This window comes from Letharia lupina (assembly GCF_014066315.1).
Source record: "Letharia lupina isolate WasteWater1 chromosome Unknown contig_18, whole genome shotgun sequence".
NCBI lineage: Eukaryota > Fungi > Ascomycota > Lecanoromycetes > Lecanorales > Parmeliaceae > Letharia > Letharia lupina.
Window position 1 is genome coordinate 803133 of NW_023502987.1, and position 15352 is coordinate 818484.

Here is a 15352-nt window from a genome sequence, read left to right on the forward strand (position 1 = left end):
TCTGCAAACATCCTGTGAGTGTATGCGGCGGATATGCGCATTCTGCTCTGGCGATCGGTGCTTCCTTTTTGAATTTCCTGCATGCCGTGGATTGCCCAGTCATCGTCAATGCTGGTGATATTAGGACATTGAACGCGTGCCTACTTTGATTGAGGGCTGAGTGTCACCACCTTTGATGACTTCCTGAACTCGCATAATTGAATGTTCAAGGGGGCGATGAAGTCCATAGCGTATGTGTATTGCTTGCCTTTCTTTGTGATCGACGTCTTATGATCCTAATTTTCGCAATCACGCCCGCTATGGTAAGGTCGGAGAGGAAGGTCTTCTGCACCGTCCCTTGGTCGTCACCGATACCAATTCGAATGATTTCGCGCACTTCGGCTGGAGAAAGGTTGTTCTGCTGCATTATTTTGTCCCACTCTGTTCGCTCAGTGAACTTGTCTGTGATGTACTTAACTTTACTGCGCTAGGCGACATGATTCTTGGACTCGCGAATTGTCGTCTATTTGCTCAGTCTCATTCGGTTCGCTCAAAGAGGATATTGACAGGCCAATCCCTACATCGTTTGTTGTGGAGTCTAACTTGGGTTGGTTTCCGACACTTTGACCGCCGAGGGAGGTTGCGTGTCTGAAGAAGAGTCTCGGCGTTGTATCGCGCCCTGCATTGAATTATCACAAATAGCACCATCTGGAGCTAGCTCTAGGATCTGGCAATCATGACGAATATCCTGGGCTTCTGATAGTTTTTGAAGCGCTAGTTTCGTAATTAAATTCTCGTCGACAGTACAGCTAAGACTTTCTGCACCCTCGCCTTCGCATACAATCTCGCAATTGAATGGAGCCATCTTTGGGACTGAGAAGCGGACGGTGCGGACCGGAGAGCAAGACCGAAAACATCGAAGCCAGGTCCAAGATTGGCGGAACTTCCCGGTACCCGAATCCTTTTCATCGTTACTGAACAAGGTGGGTTGATATGCAATGCATGGTGCAACCATGAGGTTCGCAAAAGAATCAGGTTGGGAAGATTTCGACGTGGCTACCTCGCCACCTCGCTGATTGTCGGACTCGAAAGCATTAAAGATTAGGCCTACTCGTACATTTCGTGAGGCTTGGCAGAGAAACATTCTCGCCCAGACCGATAGCCACCAGGAACCTCCACGGGTTGGTTCCTTTTCCAACTTCCTTTTTCTGATCAATACCGCGAAAATATGAGAGGTTGTAGCTGATTAACGTGTACGATTAATGTGTACATTTTTCTGTTTTGTATTGTACAACTACGTTTCTCCCGCCAGCATTATCACACCTGATTCCTCCGCCCTCTTTTCCAGCACATCCGCTTCAAGTCCCACTTCGTAAATAAGCGGAGCCTGGCCTTCCCAAGATCGTGCAGTGACTTATTTATTATGTTTGTACACACTAAGGAGATGCAAGATAATCATGAGAGCTAATGCGCTAAAGTAACATCAATCATCACATAAGAAGGAAGATACTCGGGAGTAGTGCCATTATGTATACGTGCTCTCCCCTGATGTCGGCATAGGCCAGTCGTCTTCCGTTATACTTGACCAGAAGACCCATATCATGACGACGGATAGAAGCGTGAATAACGTTTCGAAGAGTGCGCCGTCGATCTTGCCATTGGTTCCTCGACAGATGTGAGTGCTGATAACGTATTGGAAGATTTGGCCGATAGCAAACAACAGCGCCGCCGCCACGAGATATACTAGATTTAATGTAAGTATATTACAGGCACTGATTGAGATGGAGCACCACATACACATCGGCTTTTTCTCCCCAAGTACTCTCAGGACAAGAACTGTCTCTAAAAGGAAGAACCCCGCCAAGCATATCAGAGGCCATAATTGATAGAGCACGTAGAGGGCAATGTTTCGATTATCCGGCCCTAAGAGACTGGGCACAAACGTGTGGGTGTAGCTGAAAGCGGTGTCGAGAGCTATGTAACCCGTGCCGACGAAGAATGCGATTCCGGACAAAAGTATCAATCCCAGGGATATAGGTGTGCCATCATCCAGAATTTGGAAGCCGACAACACCATTTAAGAGCAAAACCCATAGAGTTGCAACGATCGAACCGAGATGAACAGCAGTAAAACCCTACAAATGTTAGCATAGTTGAAGCGCATAGCTGGAGGAGGACAAAGCCGTACGAGCCTAACTTTACGTTCCAGGGGAAAACCGCCCACTGTGAATATCTCACATATCTCAACAATTATGTAGCCAACGAGGAACAGCTGGAACTCTCTGTGCATTGTCAGCAGCGGGCAGAAGCTGGCAGGACAGACCATACCTTCGGCCTACTGCAGCTTGCTTCCTGTCTGCTCTCCATAGGAGGACGGTGGTCACTAAGATGGCTAGCCCACAAAGCAATATTGACCCTACAAGCTGTCAGTACTGATGAAATTCCTATGGTCTATACGCACATACCGAGGTTCGATAAATTTCGATCATGGCTGAGTGTTATGCCTGTCAAACCACACCCTCCGAACCCATATCCTCCTAATTGACTGCCAGTGCCACTTTGTGTCGGCGACTCACTGAACAGCTGTGGTCTAAGTCAGCATCTGTTGTGATACCGAGTCGCAGCCGTTTCCAAGGTCGAGTAGGTAAGGGCTCGCTTCAGAGTGAACTTACGTTGCATATTGGGAGAGTGGAGTGTCGACAGAAATTCTGCGCAGGTCAGCCAACCGAATTTGAGGAATTTGCGGTGCGCTTCGTACGTGAAAGTTGCCGAATTGTGTGGAACCCATCGTAAGGTTGTTGGAGGGTGCGTGCTGTCCACTTTCGCCGACTCCCTACTCCCATAGATGGTAACCACGGAATGACGACAGTTGCTCAAAGACGCAGATAGTAGCCTTATTGTGTTTGAAGGTTTTGACGTCGCACTGGAGGAGTCAATGGCTGCAGAATCGGCTTGTCGGTGCAGGAGCGAGTGTCTGTCAGTGGCCTGTTATTAAAAACAAGAAAGGAGCGACGCGCGAGATCGGCAGGGCAGCTGCGGGACGGTGACGGAGCCTCTGCACCTTCAACGAGTAGCACCCTAAGAGATCGGAGTTCAAGAGAGAGTAAAGTGCTACTTTTGATGGCGACGAGGGTCAATGTTGGCGTGAATCGAATACGGTAGAAGGTGGGAGAGAATACTTACCTAGAGAATGAGTGTCTGACTTGCAGGGGAGATTGCTTTGCGGGAAGGGAAATGAGATGAGAGGCGCGACTTGAAGTGGCTGGTGAAGCGATCCCTCGGATGTTGCGAGTGACGCCACGGACCTGACAGTGACAACTCAACCTCTTGGGGACTCGGGGTTCCCTCGGTTCGATCTTCAACACTCCACAGCAACCTGGAGATTTCAAGCTGATATTCTATTCATCTTCTCTAAATCAAAAGGCAATGGGTCCCTTTCTTACCAATCACGTACCGATGCCAACACATCATGTTCTCCGTTGGATCTACGGACTCTAAATCTTTCCCCCTAGTTCTACAATGGACTACCAAATCGTTGCATGCCGGCGCCGAGTTGTTGTCAGGGTCATGGAGTACCGCTCGCCAGAAGCTATGTTACCTAATACTCAGGAAGACAGAGGAAAGCGGCGTCTGTGGTGAAAGTTAAGCTCGGGGAAGAAGGAGAATTGATTGAATCTATTCCATCAGATAATGACTGATCCTATTCTTTGCAGTCCTAGACACTGTTTTTTGTCGTTAGAAGACGTCAGAACTTTCATTTTTGGAGGGACAAATCAATTGAATATTGAATAGCCACGTGGCTCAATCCCACCCCTCTCTGCAAGTATGCTACCAAAATAGGAACAGGTACCATGACATACTCGTATACTAGACTGAGACCGTGTGTGTTCTTATATTCGCCTTCATGCTGCACATCCTTGAACATATAATTGCCTCCCTTGCTTCTTTGCGTGAGATTGGATTTCATTGCAGCAGGAGAAAGCTCTTTTTCTTTTTCTTTGTCTATATTTTATAATGATCAATTAGAACAAGATAAATCTTTCTATCAAAAGACATTGAAAAAGGAAATCAAATGTATAAATCATTAACTCTCTTATAGATAGAATGGCGCTTTTCAGGAAATATTAAAGAGAATTATCACCTTTTTCTGGTATCGCGCCTAAATTACAGGACTCTACGATTTTATTGAGGGTCCACATGCTCTTACCACCTGCACAGACTTGACCGTAGGTTCGCCACCTTCAGTGCCAAGGATAGATGAGAAAACCCTTGGAAAGGCTAGTCTCTGAGACCTCTTGACGTTAGCTGGCCTTCTCAATATGATGATGCGTGGGGTCGCCGCTCAGGTGGGTTTTCACGAAGAGACTATAAAACCGAGGGGAAAGGTACTCGGTAGGTACGAAGGTACATGCTTGCCTTATGCAGGGTCGTGCTCCAGCGTGGAGGCTCGCCAGCCACACCCCATCTAGCCCCTCGCGGCCGCTTTTGCAAGCAATAACTATGTCGTCCGTAGGGTGGTATTCTGAGCTTCATCAATCTCACACCCGCGCCGTGGGGGACACTGGAACTTACCTCTAGACAGTAGAGCACTTGGGTAATGGGAATTTGGACCCTGTCCTTTCCTGGTTACAATATAGAGGGTCTTTGTAGTCTGTACACCTAGCTTGCTTCATTAGGTCTATTACCGTAATCGACAAGCTCATCATGGACTGTGTCCATTACTTTTACCGTACATTGAATACCCTAGACTTGGATCGGACAGGCCGACTCTACAAAGACTTATTACCATAGAAGTAGCGAACAGGCCGAAAAGAATCGCCGCGAACGCGAAGACGGTTTTGCATGACACTAAGAGAAGAGCAAGCATTATTACCGTGGCTTCTCACTCACTCACTAACACTGCAACTTGAACTGCCAAACTTATTCGCCCAACGACAGCATATTAACCGGGTCTTGTGACAAAGTCACTCGTCTATTTTTCGCCCACCAGCTTCAAAAACGAAAGGAACCAGCAGCTTGTCCAGTGCTGTGTGATCTACGCCTGTCGTGATCTTATTTGCTCAGCAGAGAGCGCGCAAGTCGCCCGCTCCATTCCAGGAAGCCTCCCCCGCGTCCCACAACGCATTTCTCCTAGGACCAAATCGATTAACCCATCAGACGGGCTACTGCCCTCAACAACCGTCACAATTCCTTCCTCAAAGCCTTACGACTCTGCTACTATCCCTCTCCGCACCCTAGCATCTCCCTTTCAGTCAAGAGCGGAGGATTCGGCCGCATTGCTCAACGAGAAGAAGGTTAATCGGCACTCCTCCGATTCTGCGGGCTCTGACTTTTCACTCTGGAGTGATACTGGCGACCTTGCCGAACAGCTTGCCGACGAGGAGGATCCTTTACGCATACGTCTAAGGGAGTCGGGAGACCACCAGGGCATCGGCAGATCCAACCCACGCCCATTACACCGGCGGCCTAAGCACGTTCATTACTCACAGCATATCCATTTAGAGCATAAGGCTACCAATCCTGGACTCAGTAAAGAGGCTATTGAAATACCGAACCCTCCGGCGAGGCAGATCGGACGCACAGAGAAAGCCCTCGCCATCATCATGACGGGCGACCGACAGAGAAGCCAGATGCATGGCTTGACAGGGAAGCCGTTGCTGTATGTTCCATGAAATGTTCCATGATTGAGGATCAGTGTTGACGTACCGCAGATACTTCACTAGTGTGTTTGTATCCGTAGGAGTTTTTCTGTTTGGATATGATCAAGGCGTGATGTCTGGAATCATAACGTAGGACGCCGGGTCCCCCTTCAATGGAATCTTTGGCTGATCGATGTCAACACACGCAGAGGTTCGTACTTTAAAGATTATTTCAATCAGCCTACAAAAGCCGAAATAGGGACAATGGTGGCCATTCTCGAGGTCGGCGCGTTCATTGCATCCCTCTGCGTTGGAAGAATAGGAGATATGATCGGCCGTCGGAGAACCATACTGTTTGGCTCAATGATCTTCTTTGTGGGTGGAGCTCTCCAGACGTTTGCAAACGGCATGCCGATGATGATCCTTGGGAGAATCATCGCCGGTCTGGGCGTGGGGGCCTTGTCGACAATTGTGCCTGTCTACCAATCCGAGATATCTCCCCCACACAACAGAGGGAAGCTTGCTTGCATCGAATTCACTGGCAACATAAGCGGCTACGCCGCCAGCGTGTGGGTGGACTATTTCTGTAGCTTTATACCGAGTGATTATGCATGGCGGATCCCGCTGCTGCTTCAGTGCTTCATGGGTCTCCTCCTAGGTCTGGGTAGTCTGATCATCTGCGAGTCGCCAAGGTCAGTCGCCCCTAGACTGCACGTCGTGGCGTGTGATTGACCAACTCGGTATAGGTGGCTGTTGGATAATGATCACGATGAAGAAGGTATTGTAGTGATTGCCAACCTATACGGTGGCGGAGACATTCACAATGACAAGGCTCGCCAAGAGTACCGGGAGATCAAGATGGACGTTCTCCTCCAGCGACAGGAAGGGGAAAGGTCGTACTATGAAATGTTCAGAAAATACTACAAGCGGCTCTTCATCGCCATGTCCGCGCAGGGTTTGGCACAGCTGAACGGCATCAACGTCATTTCCTACTACGCACCTCTCGTATTCGAGTCGGCGGGATGGGTCGGCCGTGATGCTATCCTTATGACCGGAATCAACGGCATTACCTACCTACTCTCGACCGTTCCTCCATGGTACCTTGTGGACAGATGGGGTCGACGCTTGATCCTTCTTTCTGGAGCCATTGCTATGATCATTTCGCTTTCCGCCATATCATACTTCATCTTCATCGACATACATTACACCCCAGTACTAACCGTCATCTTCGTCATGATCTACAATGCCGCTTTCGGTGCTTCCTGGGGCCCCATACCATGGCTTTACCCACCAGAAATCCTGCCGCTGAGCATCAGAGCCAAAGGAGCAAGCCTGAGTACAGCAGCCAATTGGGCGTGCAATTGGATTGTGGGTGAGTTGACGCCAGTCTTACAAGAATGGATTAAATGGCGGTTATATCTCGTACATGCGTTTTTCTGCGCTGTCAGTTTTGTTCTCGGTATGGTGTCTCCGTTCTCAATATCATCAAACCCCAGTAATGTCTGTGTTGACCATCCGTAGTATATTTTCTCTACCCTGAAACCGCCAACGTGCGACTCGAAGACATGGACCAGCTCTTCGGCGACGCTACCACGGCGATGCCGACTCCTGCTCAACACGCAGAGGTTGAATCTCTGATGAGTGGCAACCGATCCCCCGTGCCATCGCTTGACATTAGGCGTGGGGGGCCTGGTAATTTTACAGCAGACAATGCAATTCCGGGTCTTGACATTAATCCGCCATCCGTTCCGGTGGAAAACGGCAAGCCTCGGCTTCCGCCTGACGCGCCGGCGAGTAGTGAAGGGCTTGGAGGGTGGATATCAAGAATGGTACAAAGGACGAAAGGTGAGGGTAAAGGTGGGGGCGATTATGGCCGTCTGGGTCAAGATGATGACTGAGCACAATGAGGATTTACTTCAATCTGCTCGGCCCAACAGGAAAGGAGAATATAGAGGGGTCCCTTTGCATGGAAAATTTGGAGTGGAAGAATGATTCCCAGCGCCACACCGTTAGAACGGTTTGATGGCTTGTTTATGCTTGAGCAGAACTTTGTATCTACAGTGTTCTATAGGAGCACATGGGATAGAACACTCAAGGTCTGACTTCTACGAAGTTGCCGGTGATGTTCTGCTGTAAAAGATGCAGAATATCTTCGCCGCTGACCATTATCAATTTTCGTGATGGGCGATGATTTGCACGTTTCGTCGACTGGGAAGTGGTCCGGTCACAGCTAGATCTGCCAAAAGAAGTGGATGCAGGCCCAATTTGTGGTAAAGGAAATATGGAAGGTTTTTATCTTTTTATCTTCATATCTCGCCAAAGTCAGCCTCGTTCGCCAGATTTTTGCCAAGCTTTTCTCCGGCTTTGCTCAATCGTGCTAGCGCCCAGGACAAAAGTAGGGTCAGCCTTAATTATCACTTTACGGCGTATGAGCCTCGTAATTGGGAATTCTGGAACGACACGTTTCAAAATCTCGATTCTATCCTTCTCCGACAGAAGCCTGGAAACAGAGGTGTCTTGCAACATCCAAGACCTTGCTGTGCCCCAGCGCCATGACAACGTAAAGTCCTTATAGTTAAACGCTTCTTCACGCTCCTTTTCCAGCTGCCCTTTCCCCCTTGCTTCGACGTTCCTACCCAGACCAAAGCCGTATTCGCCACATTGTCTTCTCAGAATTGGAAGCCAACAGCACTTGCTGGCTTTTTACCGCACAATGACGAGCAACAAGGACGTTCATGCGTCGGGGACAGCACAAGATGGTGCAGATCTAAGGAGAAGAAACGTTCCTGGTGGACAAAACAGCGCCCTCACATCTTCTGAGGAGGAGGTTGACGACAAGAAATCCCAGAAGGTGCGGTTGAATGGCTGGTATTATACCGAAGTGGTTGCGTTAACAAGTTTTGCTTCAGCCCAAATCGCAGTCTCTCTCAATTTTATCTACGCTAGACGAATATGAATTCATCATTGCACCTTTGATCTTCACAGTACTTGCTTTCTTCACAAGGATGTACAAGATAGGTCTGTCAGATATCGTGACCTGGGATGAAGCTCAGTAAGTCTAGGCTCCACGTTGGGGACTGGGGAAAATTCGAAGGTCGATACTAATGGCCCGTCTTCGTACAGCTTTGGAAAGTTCGGCTCCCACTACTTGAAACGAGAGTTCTATTTTGATGTACATCCTCCTCTGGGAAAAATGCTGGTTGGCCTTTCCGGCCTGTTGGCTGGCTACAACGGCTCGTTCGAATTCAAATCCGGCGAGAAATACCCAGAGGAGCTCAATTATACTTTCATGCGTCTCTTCAACTCGGCATTTGGTGCTGTGTGCGTACCCCTAGCATACTTCACGGCTAAGGAGATGAGTTTCAGACGATCGACCGTTTGGTTGGTGACAATGGCCGTGCTTTTCGAGAACTCTTATGCAACGATCTCGAGATTCATCCTGTTGGACTCGATGCTCCTCTGCTTTACATTTACCACCGTTCTTTGCTGGGCAAGATTCCATAGGTTGAGGGATCAAAGCTTTTCTATTGAATGGTTCACCTGGCTGTTTCTGTGTGGAATCAGCATTGGATGTGTGTGCAGCGTCAAGTGGGTGGGAATGTTTGGCACAGCCCTGGTTGGATTTTACACAATTGAAGACCTGTGGAATAAGTTCGGAGATGTCAAAATGCCAAAGGTAAAAAAGCGCGCCCAAGAAATATGATGGTGAAAAGACTAATGGATCATAGGTTGAACTAGGCCAGCACCTCGTGGCTAGGGCCTTTGGCCTTATCGTCCTCCCTCTACTTGTATACATGTTTTCGTTCTGGGTCCACTTCCTTATCTTGGAAAACAGCGGCCCAGGAGATGCGCAGATGAGCTCGCTGTTCCAGGCAAATCTGAAAGGCACCGATGTCGGAAAGGATAGCCCACTGGAGGTTGCTTATGGTTCAAGAGCTACACTGAAAAACATGGGCTATGGCGGCGGTCTACTGCATTCCCACGTTCAAACATACCCCGAGGGATCTCAACAGCAGCAGGTGACTTGCTACCATCACAAGGATGCCAATAACGACTGGTTCTTCTATCCAAATCGGAGTATGCCTTTGTACGACCCAGAGCAGCCTATTAGCTTCGTTGGAGACGGCCATGTCCTCCGCATGATCCATTCTCAGACAGGTCGCAATCTGCACTCGCACGCGGTTTCCGCTCCAGTGACCAAAAGTGACAACGAGGTCTCGTCATATGGCAATACTACGATCGGTGACGACAAAGATCATTGGACTGTTGAGGTCGTAGATGATGCAGCTTCGAGAGACTGGTCCAAAATTAGGACGTTGACGACATCCTTTAGGCTGAGGCACACATCTCTGGGCTGCTATCTGCGCGCTGGGAACGTCAATCTTCCGCAGTGGGGTTTCAAGCAGATTGAAGTCACTTGTGCGAAAGAGAACAAGCCTCGAGATGTATACACCCATTGGAACGTCGAGTCTCATTGGAACGAAAGACGTGAGTTTTTGCTGTGTTTTATTCACAATGATATACTGATGAATTCGCACAGTACGGGCCGGTGACCCTGGATCTTACAAGTCCCCATTCTTACGCGACTTCATGCACCTTAACGTAGCAATGATGACGTCCAACAACGCCTTGGTGCCTGATCCCGACAAACAAGATGACCTCGCTTCTCAATTCTGGCAGTGGCCTATCCTGAACGTCGGCCTTCGTATGTGCGGCTGGGACAATCACATCGTCAAGTACTTCCTCCTTGGCAACCCCGTTGTCTATTGGGGCAGCACCCTCTCGCTTGGTGTCTTTGGCGCAATGATGGCATGGTATCTCGTCCGCTGGCAACGCGGATATGACGAGCTCAAACCTTCGGAGATTGACCAAATTCATTACGCCGGACTTTATCCCGTTGTAGGCTGGTTTCTCCACTATCTACCGTTTGTGGCTATGGCGCGTGTTACTTATGTTCACCATTATTACCCGGCACTGTACTTTGCCATCCTGACCATGGGATTCGTTACGGATTGGATGACCAAGCCGTTGGCGCGAAAGGACAAGAGAATTGAGTGGGCAATTTATGGGTCGCTTTACGTGCTGGTCATAGGGCTGTTCGTCTTGTTTAGGGCGATTGTATTCGGTATGGAGGGTGACAATAAGCAGTGGAGGCATCTCAAATGGTTTGAGAAATGGAGGATCACCGACTAAAAGGGTGCGGATGGGTGGCAAGCCTGGCGACGATTGAGCGAAGAGAAAAATGCACAAGGAAGAGGCTCCGTGATGTGTACGATCGATGTGGCTGAAAGCGCTTGGCTCTTGTATTCTACTATCGGCTTATTCCGGGGTTGTTTGAATGGCATTTAGCAGCATCATGCATGTTAGCGAAGAGTCGAACATAGTCCGCTCTCGCCACATGGTTGACTGCATTCAAACATGCTATTCTATGTAAGACCATAGATCTTGTACACCCACGATGCGTCCATTGGACCCATGCATAACTGTTGATACTTTTCGTTGTGTATGGCCGTCTACTCGAAGCGATCACACTTCTGCCCATTTTGTGGCTGCTACCCTCTGATATGATGTTCCAAAAGGGAGCATTCTAGATGTCGCCTGTGGGCGCCGTGTGCCTAGCATCAGACAAATGCTCCGGCCAGATGCCAGAAAATCTAGCCTACTCCCTCAGGCACAAGGACAGTATTCTTCAAGTGGGTGGGTGGATGGTCATATGTTGGTGGCAGTGAAGAAAATCTACACCTGAAAGAATTTCGCTAATTGAGTGATCTTCCACGCTGTGTACGTCTCGCAGGTGTGGCAGCAAGTCAAAAAATGTCGGCCCCGAACAAGGCTCCCGTGTGCGAGGATTGTCAATAACAATTTGGATAAGTACAGACGCACCGGTATCTCGTCTAGAGGCTAGGTTCCGGTCGGATATTCTCCTGTAAACCACTTGAGTTTGTGATCTCATGTTGTATTTCGTGGTACTCATTGAGGACGCTTTGGAACGAAGCGCACCATTCATCGCCAGATACGCTCGAGAGTCTGAGCTTGGCGAACGAACACACTCGCCCAGAGAGCCACTTCTCAAGGCATCTTTGATCCAAGCGGTGATGTACGAACAATTTTCATTGACCATAGTCGAAGTGATGCCAACGTTTTCTAGCTTTCGAGCCATCTGAAACCACACATCTTCGTCGCCTTCTTCGGCTGATTCTAAATTATCCACAGATCTGACTGAGCACTCGCGCAGTCCAGACTGATGCTCCCATACCAGCGGCGTTAGAAGCTACCCAATTCGAGCTTGGCCAGCGCTGTGCGCAAGAGAGTGAGTAGCAGACACAATCTCATAACCTGATCTTAGGAATATACCCAATTAGCCCAACGTGGAATGAAGTCAGCAGACCAGTATTTGATATGGCACGCTGCCTATTCCTCGATTTGGTCCTGACTCTATCGCATTCTGTCACCAGTTCTCCTGCTTTGCGTCCCAGGACTATTGTACTTATTATTCAGCAAACCATGTAGCTCTTGTAAAACGGCGTTGTACCCGTCTATCATTTTCGATAGATCGGATTTCTTGCTTCGATTCGGCTCATTGTCGTTTACAGCCTCCTGCACCTCCTTGAGCACGAGTTGGAGGCTGGCAGATTCTGCGAAGACAGTCCGGAAGTCTCTGGGGCATCGCGGGATTCTCGCCAGACTTTGTGTGCTAATTGAATACAGATGGACGAAGTCATTTGCACTAAAGCCAGAGCCCATCAAGATTTCCTGCGGTAATGTCTATGGGATGCAGACATTGATTCGATAATGGGGAATCGATCATCTATACTTAGGACAGCCGACGTGAGTGAGCGCAGAGTACGTCATTTGAAGGTCACGTGCGAGCAGCTTTTCAACACGGCTGGAGTATTCATCACCCATAGAGTAGTTTAGTGTGGAATTCGCTGCGTACTTTACGATGATAGTCACCCTCTCCTAACAATCCATATGTCTCATCCCGAGCTACCTTGACTATTACCCTGATGAGGAGAGCTTTCCCCAAATTTGTCCGCGCCGACAAATATGCCTTGAAGCCGGGGCATCGTCCTACAGGCTTTGGGCTCCGTACCACGTTCTGCTCACCATGCCGTTCGCTCGCACAAGTCCAGTCGAACCGCGAAATCTTTCCTGAAATCTGGTTCACGAGCTCAAGTCCGCGCCGTCGTGCGCCCGAACAACCTGGGGCCAAATCTGAAGATGCACCCCCAGACGAGCGGACCTTGAAGCTGGGCAAGAGTACGTCTCACTCGGCACCGCTTTCGAAGGACTTAAAGTACTGACCCATTTCCTCCTCGCAACAGCCCTCCGCATCCTACAATCCCGCCTCCCTACACTCCTTGCCTCCCCCCTTCCACCCGATATACTCTCACCCCACATTACCCTCCACCTCTTCCCCTCAACCCACCCCCACCTTCCCACAGTCTCCGGCCGCGTCGCCTACCATGCAGCCCTTTGGACCGCCCCTATGGCTTGGGGCCGCGTCCCAATTGTCGGCAATGTCAAGCTTATAATTCTCAGTGAGCGTGTAGCGAAAAACGGACCTACCTACTCCCACATCGCTCACTCCCACATCAACAACGAGCGCCTTGTTGTGCGCTGGAAAACGTGTGGCAAGACACAAGGCAAAGGCATGGGTGCGCTGTATCGTGGGATTGGGGCTAGTGAACAGGTGGACAAGATTACCGAATGGTTGGGTGGCGACGCGAGGGATGATGAGGAATTTTGTGGGAAATTCATATTCGAATTTGACGAGGAGGGAAGGATTCTTACACACACCATTGAGCACGCAGAAGAAAACGGGGATCTAGAGAAGACAAGTAGGGTGGTTAGTGTGACCGATTGGTTATTGGGAAGGCCGTGGAAGAAAAAAACGCCGGAGCTAGCATGGAGTTGTGTTGCAGATGAAGATGGCACTGGGAGGATGAGGGAGTTCGAGGGGAGGGGAAGTTGAACGGCTGAGATCAAGGGCTTCGGCGTTTCGAGAGAAGGAGGCGCCGGTGGAGTTGAGGATTAGAACTCGGCCATGGTTTATGCAAAAGGAGAGCAAGACTGTGGATGTGTGCATGTTGAGATTGGATCTTCTTAGAGACAAAAGACAAGAGAACCTTTTGCGGTACAAGAACGGTCATTCCTGCACACAGTAGATCACTCCTCATACCTTCATCTCATTGTAACGTCGTTGACAAGGCAAGGATGAGCTCAGGCTGGCTCCGTGCTTCCATGCTGGTGCCAGTGGTATCGAAGCACACTAACAGTCAAGATGTCACTGAAAGGGGCACGTTGAAGCAGACTCGGTAGTAGAGCTTCACAGATAACACCACCCAAATGGACGCCAATTTAATCTCAATAATCCGAGGCATTGCTCACGCATCAGTAATACTACGGATCAAATCTTTGAGGCCACCTTCGTGAGCTCGAAGAGAAAACCGAACCTCTAAAGCCCGAGAACGACTAAAGCATCCATATCTAGCGAGTCCTTGGTACACCGAACGGCTTCAGGCTTCGAACATATTAGTACCCTAACAACACTTTCCCGACTTCGTCTCTGGATCCGATGACTTGCTGATCTCAAGGACTTTACGCTCGCCTATTGGGTTCTGGGCTGAGTCGCCATTATCAAGGGCTTTGCTCGAGACAATACGGTATATTTCTGTAGACCTTCAGCAAGCTGCCATCAAGTCGATGGGGCATCCAAGAATACCTGTGAGGATGTTTTGGAAGGCAAGCTCGACGTTACTTGCGTCTAGCGCCGAAGTCTCAATGAATGATAGGTTGTTGTCGCCTTTGACCGTTAGCCCATGTCTCCCAAACAGGAATATACCCACTCACTGGCAAACTGTTTCGCCTCCTCCGTAGGGACCGCCCTCAAGTGCCTCAAATCGCTCTTATTCCCGACCAACATTATGACGATATTCGCATCCGCATGATCCCTTAGCTCTTTCAACCACCGCTGCACGTTTTCATAGGTCTGATGCTTGCTGATATCGTACACGAGCAGTGCTCCAACAGCTCCTCGGTAGTATGCTGATGTGATGGCGCGGTAGCGTTCCTGTCCAGCTGTGTCCCAAATCTGAGCCTTGATGGTCTTGGCGTCGACTTGGATGGATCGGGTTGCGAATTCCACACCGATGGTGGATTTACTGTCGAGGTTGAACTCGTTGCGGGTGAATCGGGAGAGAAGGTTCGATTTTCCGACGCCAGAGTCTCCGATGAGGACCACTGATTGAAGGATCAGTAAGAGCCATTAGGCAGAAGGGGGTGGGTAGCATGTAGCATGGGCGAGGTTGTCTTTAATGGCCGTAAGCCCAAGGGGGGGTACCTTTGAACAGAAACTTCACGAAGATCCGTTAGCACAGCTAAAGGAGCAGGCAGAGAACGTGGACATACATCATACTCGTCGTTTGCCATGTTGGGTGTGTCTTTGCTGCAAGGAGACAAAGAAAAGGATGCCGCTCTCGTTGGCCGTTACGCGGTATCAGACAGCTTCGATCAGCGGAGGATGGGAGAGATCAGGAGTAGACAGGGAGTAAAGATATTGGAAGAGAGAGTGGAGTGTCAAATTGTTGTGAATGGATTTTTGTGCTTTGGTTGCCTGAAAGGCAAAAGGCAATAGCTGTACTCAGGCTCAACAATCAAGATCCACGCGCTAAGCCTAATGGGAGCAATTGTACAACTACTCACCCAAGAAAGAATGAAGATTGCTACTTGTCC

At 49.4% G+C, this 15352-nt stretch overlaps 5 protein-coding genes across 5 annotated transcripts; 3 read left to right on the forward strand and 2 right to left on the reverse strand.

The window, feature by feature from the left end:
- Positions 1-1504: 1504 nt before the first annotated feature.
- On the reverse strand, positions 1505-2766 carry HO133_003688 (uncharacterized protein; the record flags this gene model as incomplete). The annotated part of the gene is made up of 7 exons (XM_037294610.1): positions 1505-1722; positions 1777-2113; positions 2167-2260; positions 2307-2394; positions 2444-2561; positions 2651-2686; positions 2737-2766. 7 exons carry the CDS (start codon positions 2764-2766, stop codon positions 1505-1507), a joined length of 921 nt encoding a protein of 306 aa, XP_037149298.1.
- A 1531-nt stretch (positions 2767-4297) lies between these two features.
- Positions 4298-7515, forward strand: HO133_003689 (uncharacterized protein; the record flags this gene model as incomplete). The annotated part of the gene is made up of 6 exons (XM_037294611.1): positions 4298-4370; positions 5043-5637; positions 5690-5767; positions 5827-6309; positions 6364-7076; positions 7139-7515. 6 exons carry the CDS (start codon positions 4298-4300, stop codon positions 7513-7515), a joined length of 2319 nt encoding a protein of 772 aa, XP_037149299.1.
- An 815-nt stretch (positions 7516-8330) lies between these two features.
- Positions 8331-10810, forward strand: HO133_003690 (uncharacterized protein; the record flags this gene model as incomplete). The annotated part of the gene is made up of 5 exons (XM_037294612.1): positions 8331-8468; positions 8527-8669; positions 8741-9293; positions 9346-10105; positions 10158-10810. 5 exons carry the CDS (start codon positions 8331-8333, stop codon positions 10808-10810), a joined length of 2247 nt encoding a protein of 748 aa, XP_037149300.1.
- A 758-nt stretch (positions 10811-11568) lies between these two features.
- Positions 11569-13592, forward strand: HO133_003691 (uncharacterized protein; the record flags this gene model as incomplete). The annotated part of the gene is made up of 5 exons (XM_037294613.1): positions 11569-11709; positions 12326-12375; positions 12436-12460; positions 12568-12877; positions 13063-13592. The coding sequence occupies 5 exons, from the start codon at positions 11569-11571 to the stop codon at positions 13590-13592; spliced, it is 1056 nt and encodes a 351-aa protein (XP_037149301.1).
- Positions 13593-14160: 568 nt separating this feature from the next.
- HO133_003692 (uncharacterized protein) lies at positions 14161-15049 on the reverse strand (the record flags this gene model as incomplete). The annotated part of the gene is made up of 5 exons (XM_037294614.1): positions 14161-14291; positions 14343-14423; positions 14471-14860; positions 14961-14973; positions 15029-15049. 5 exons carry the CDS (start codon positions 15047-15049, stop codon positions 14161-14163), a joined length of 636 nt encoding a protein of 211 aa, XP_037149302.1.
- Positions 15050-15352: the final 303 nt, after the last annotated feature.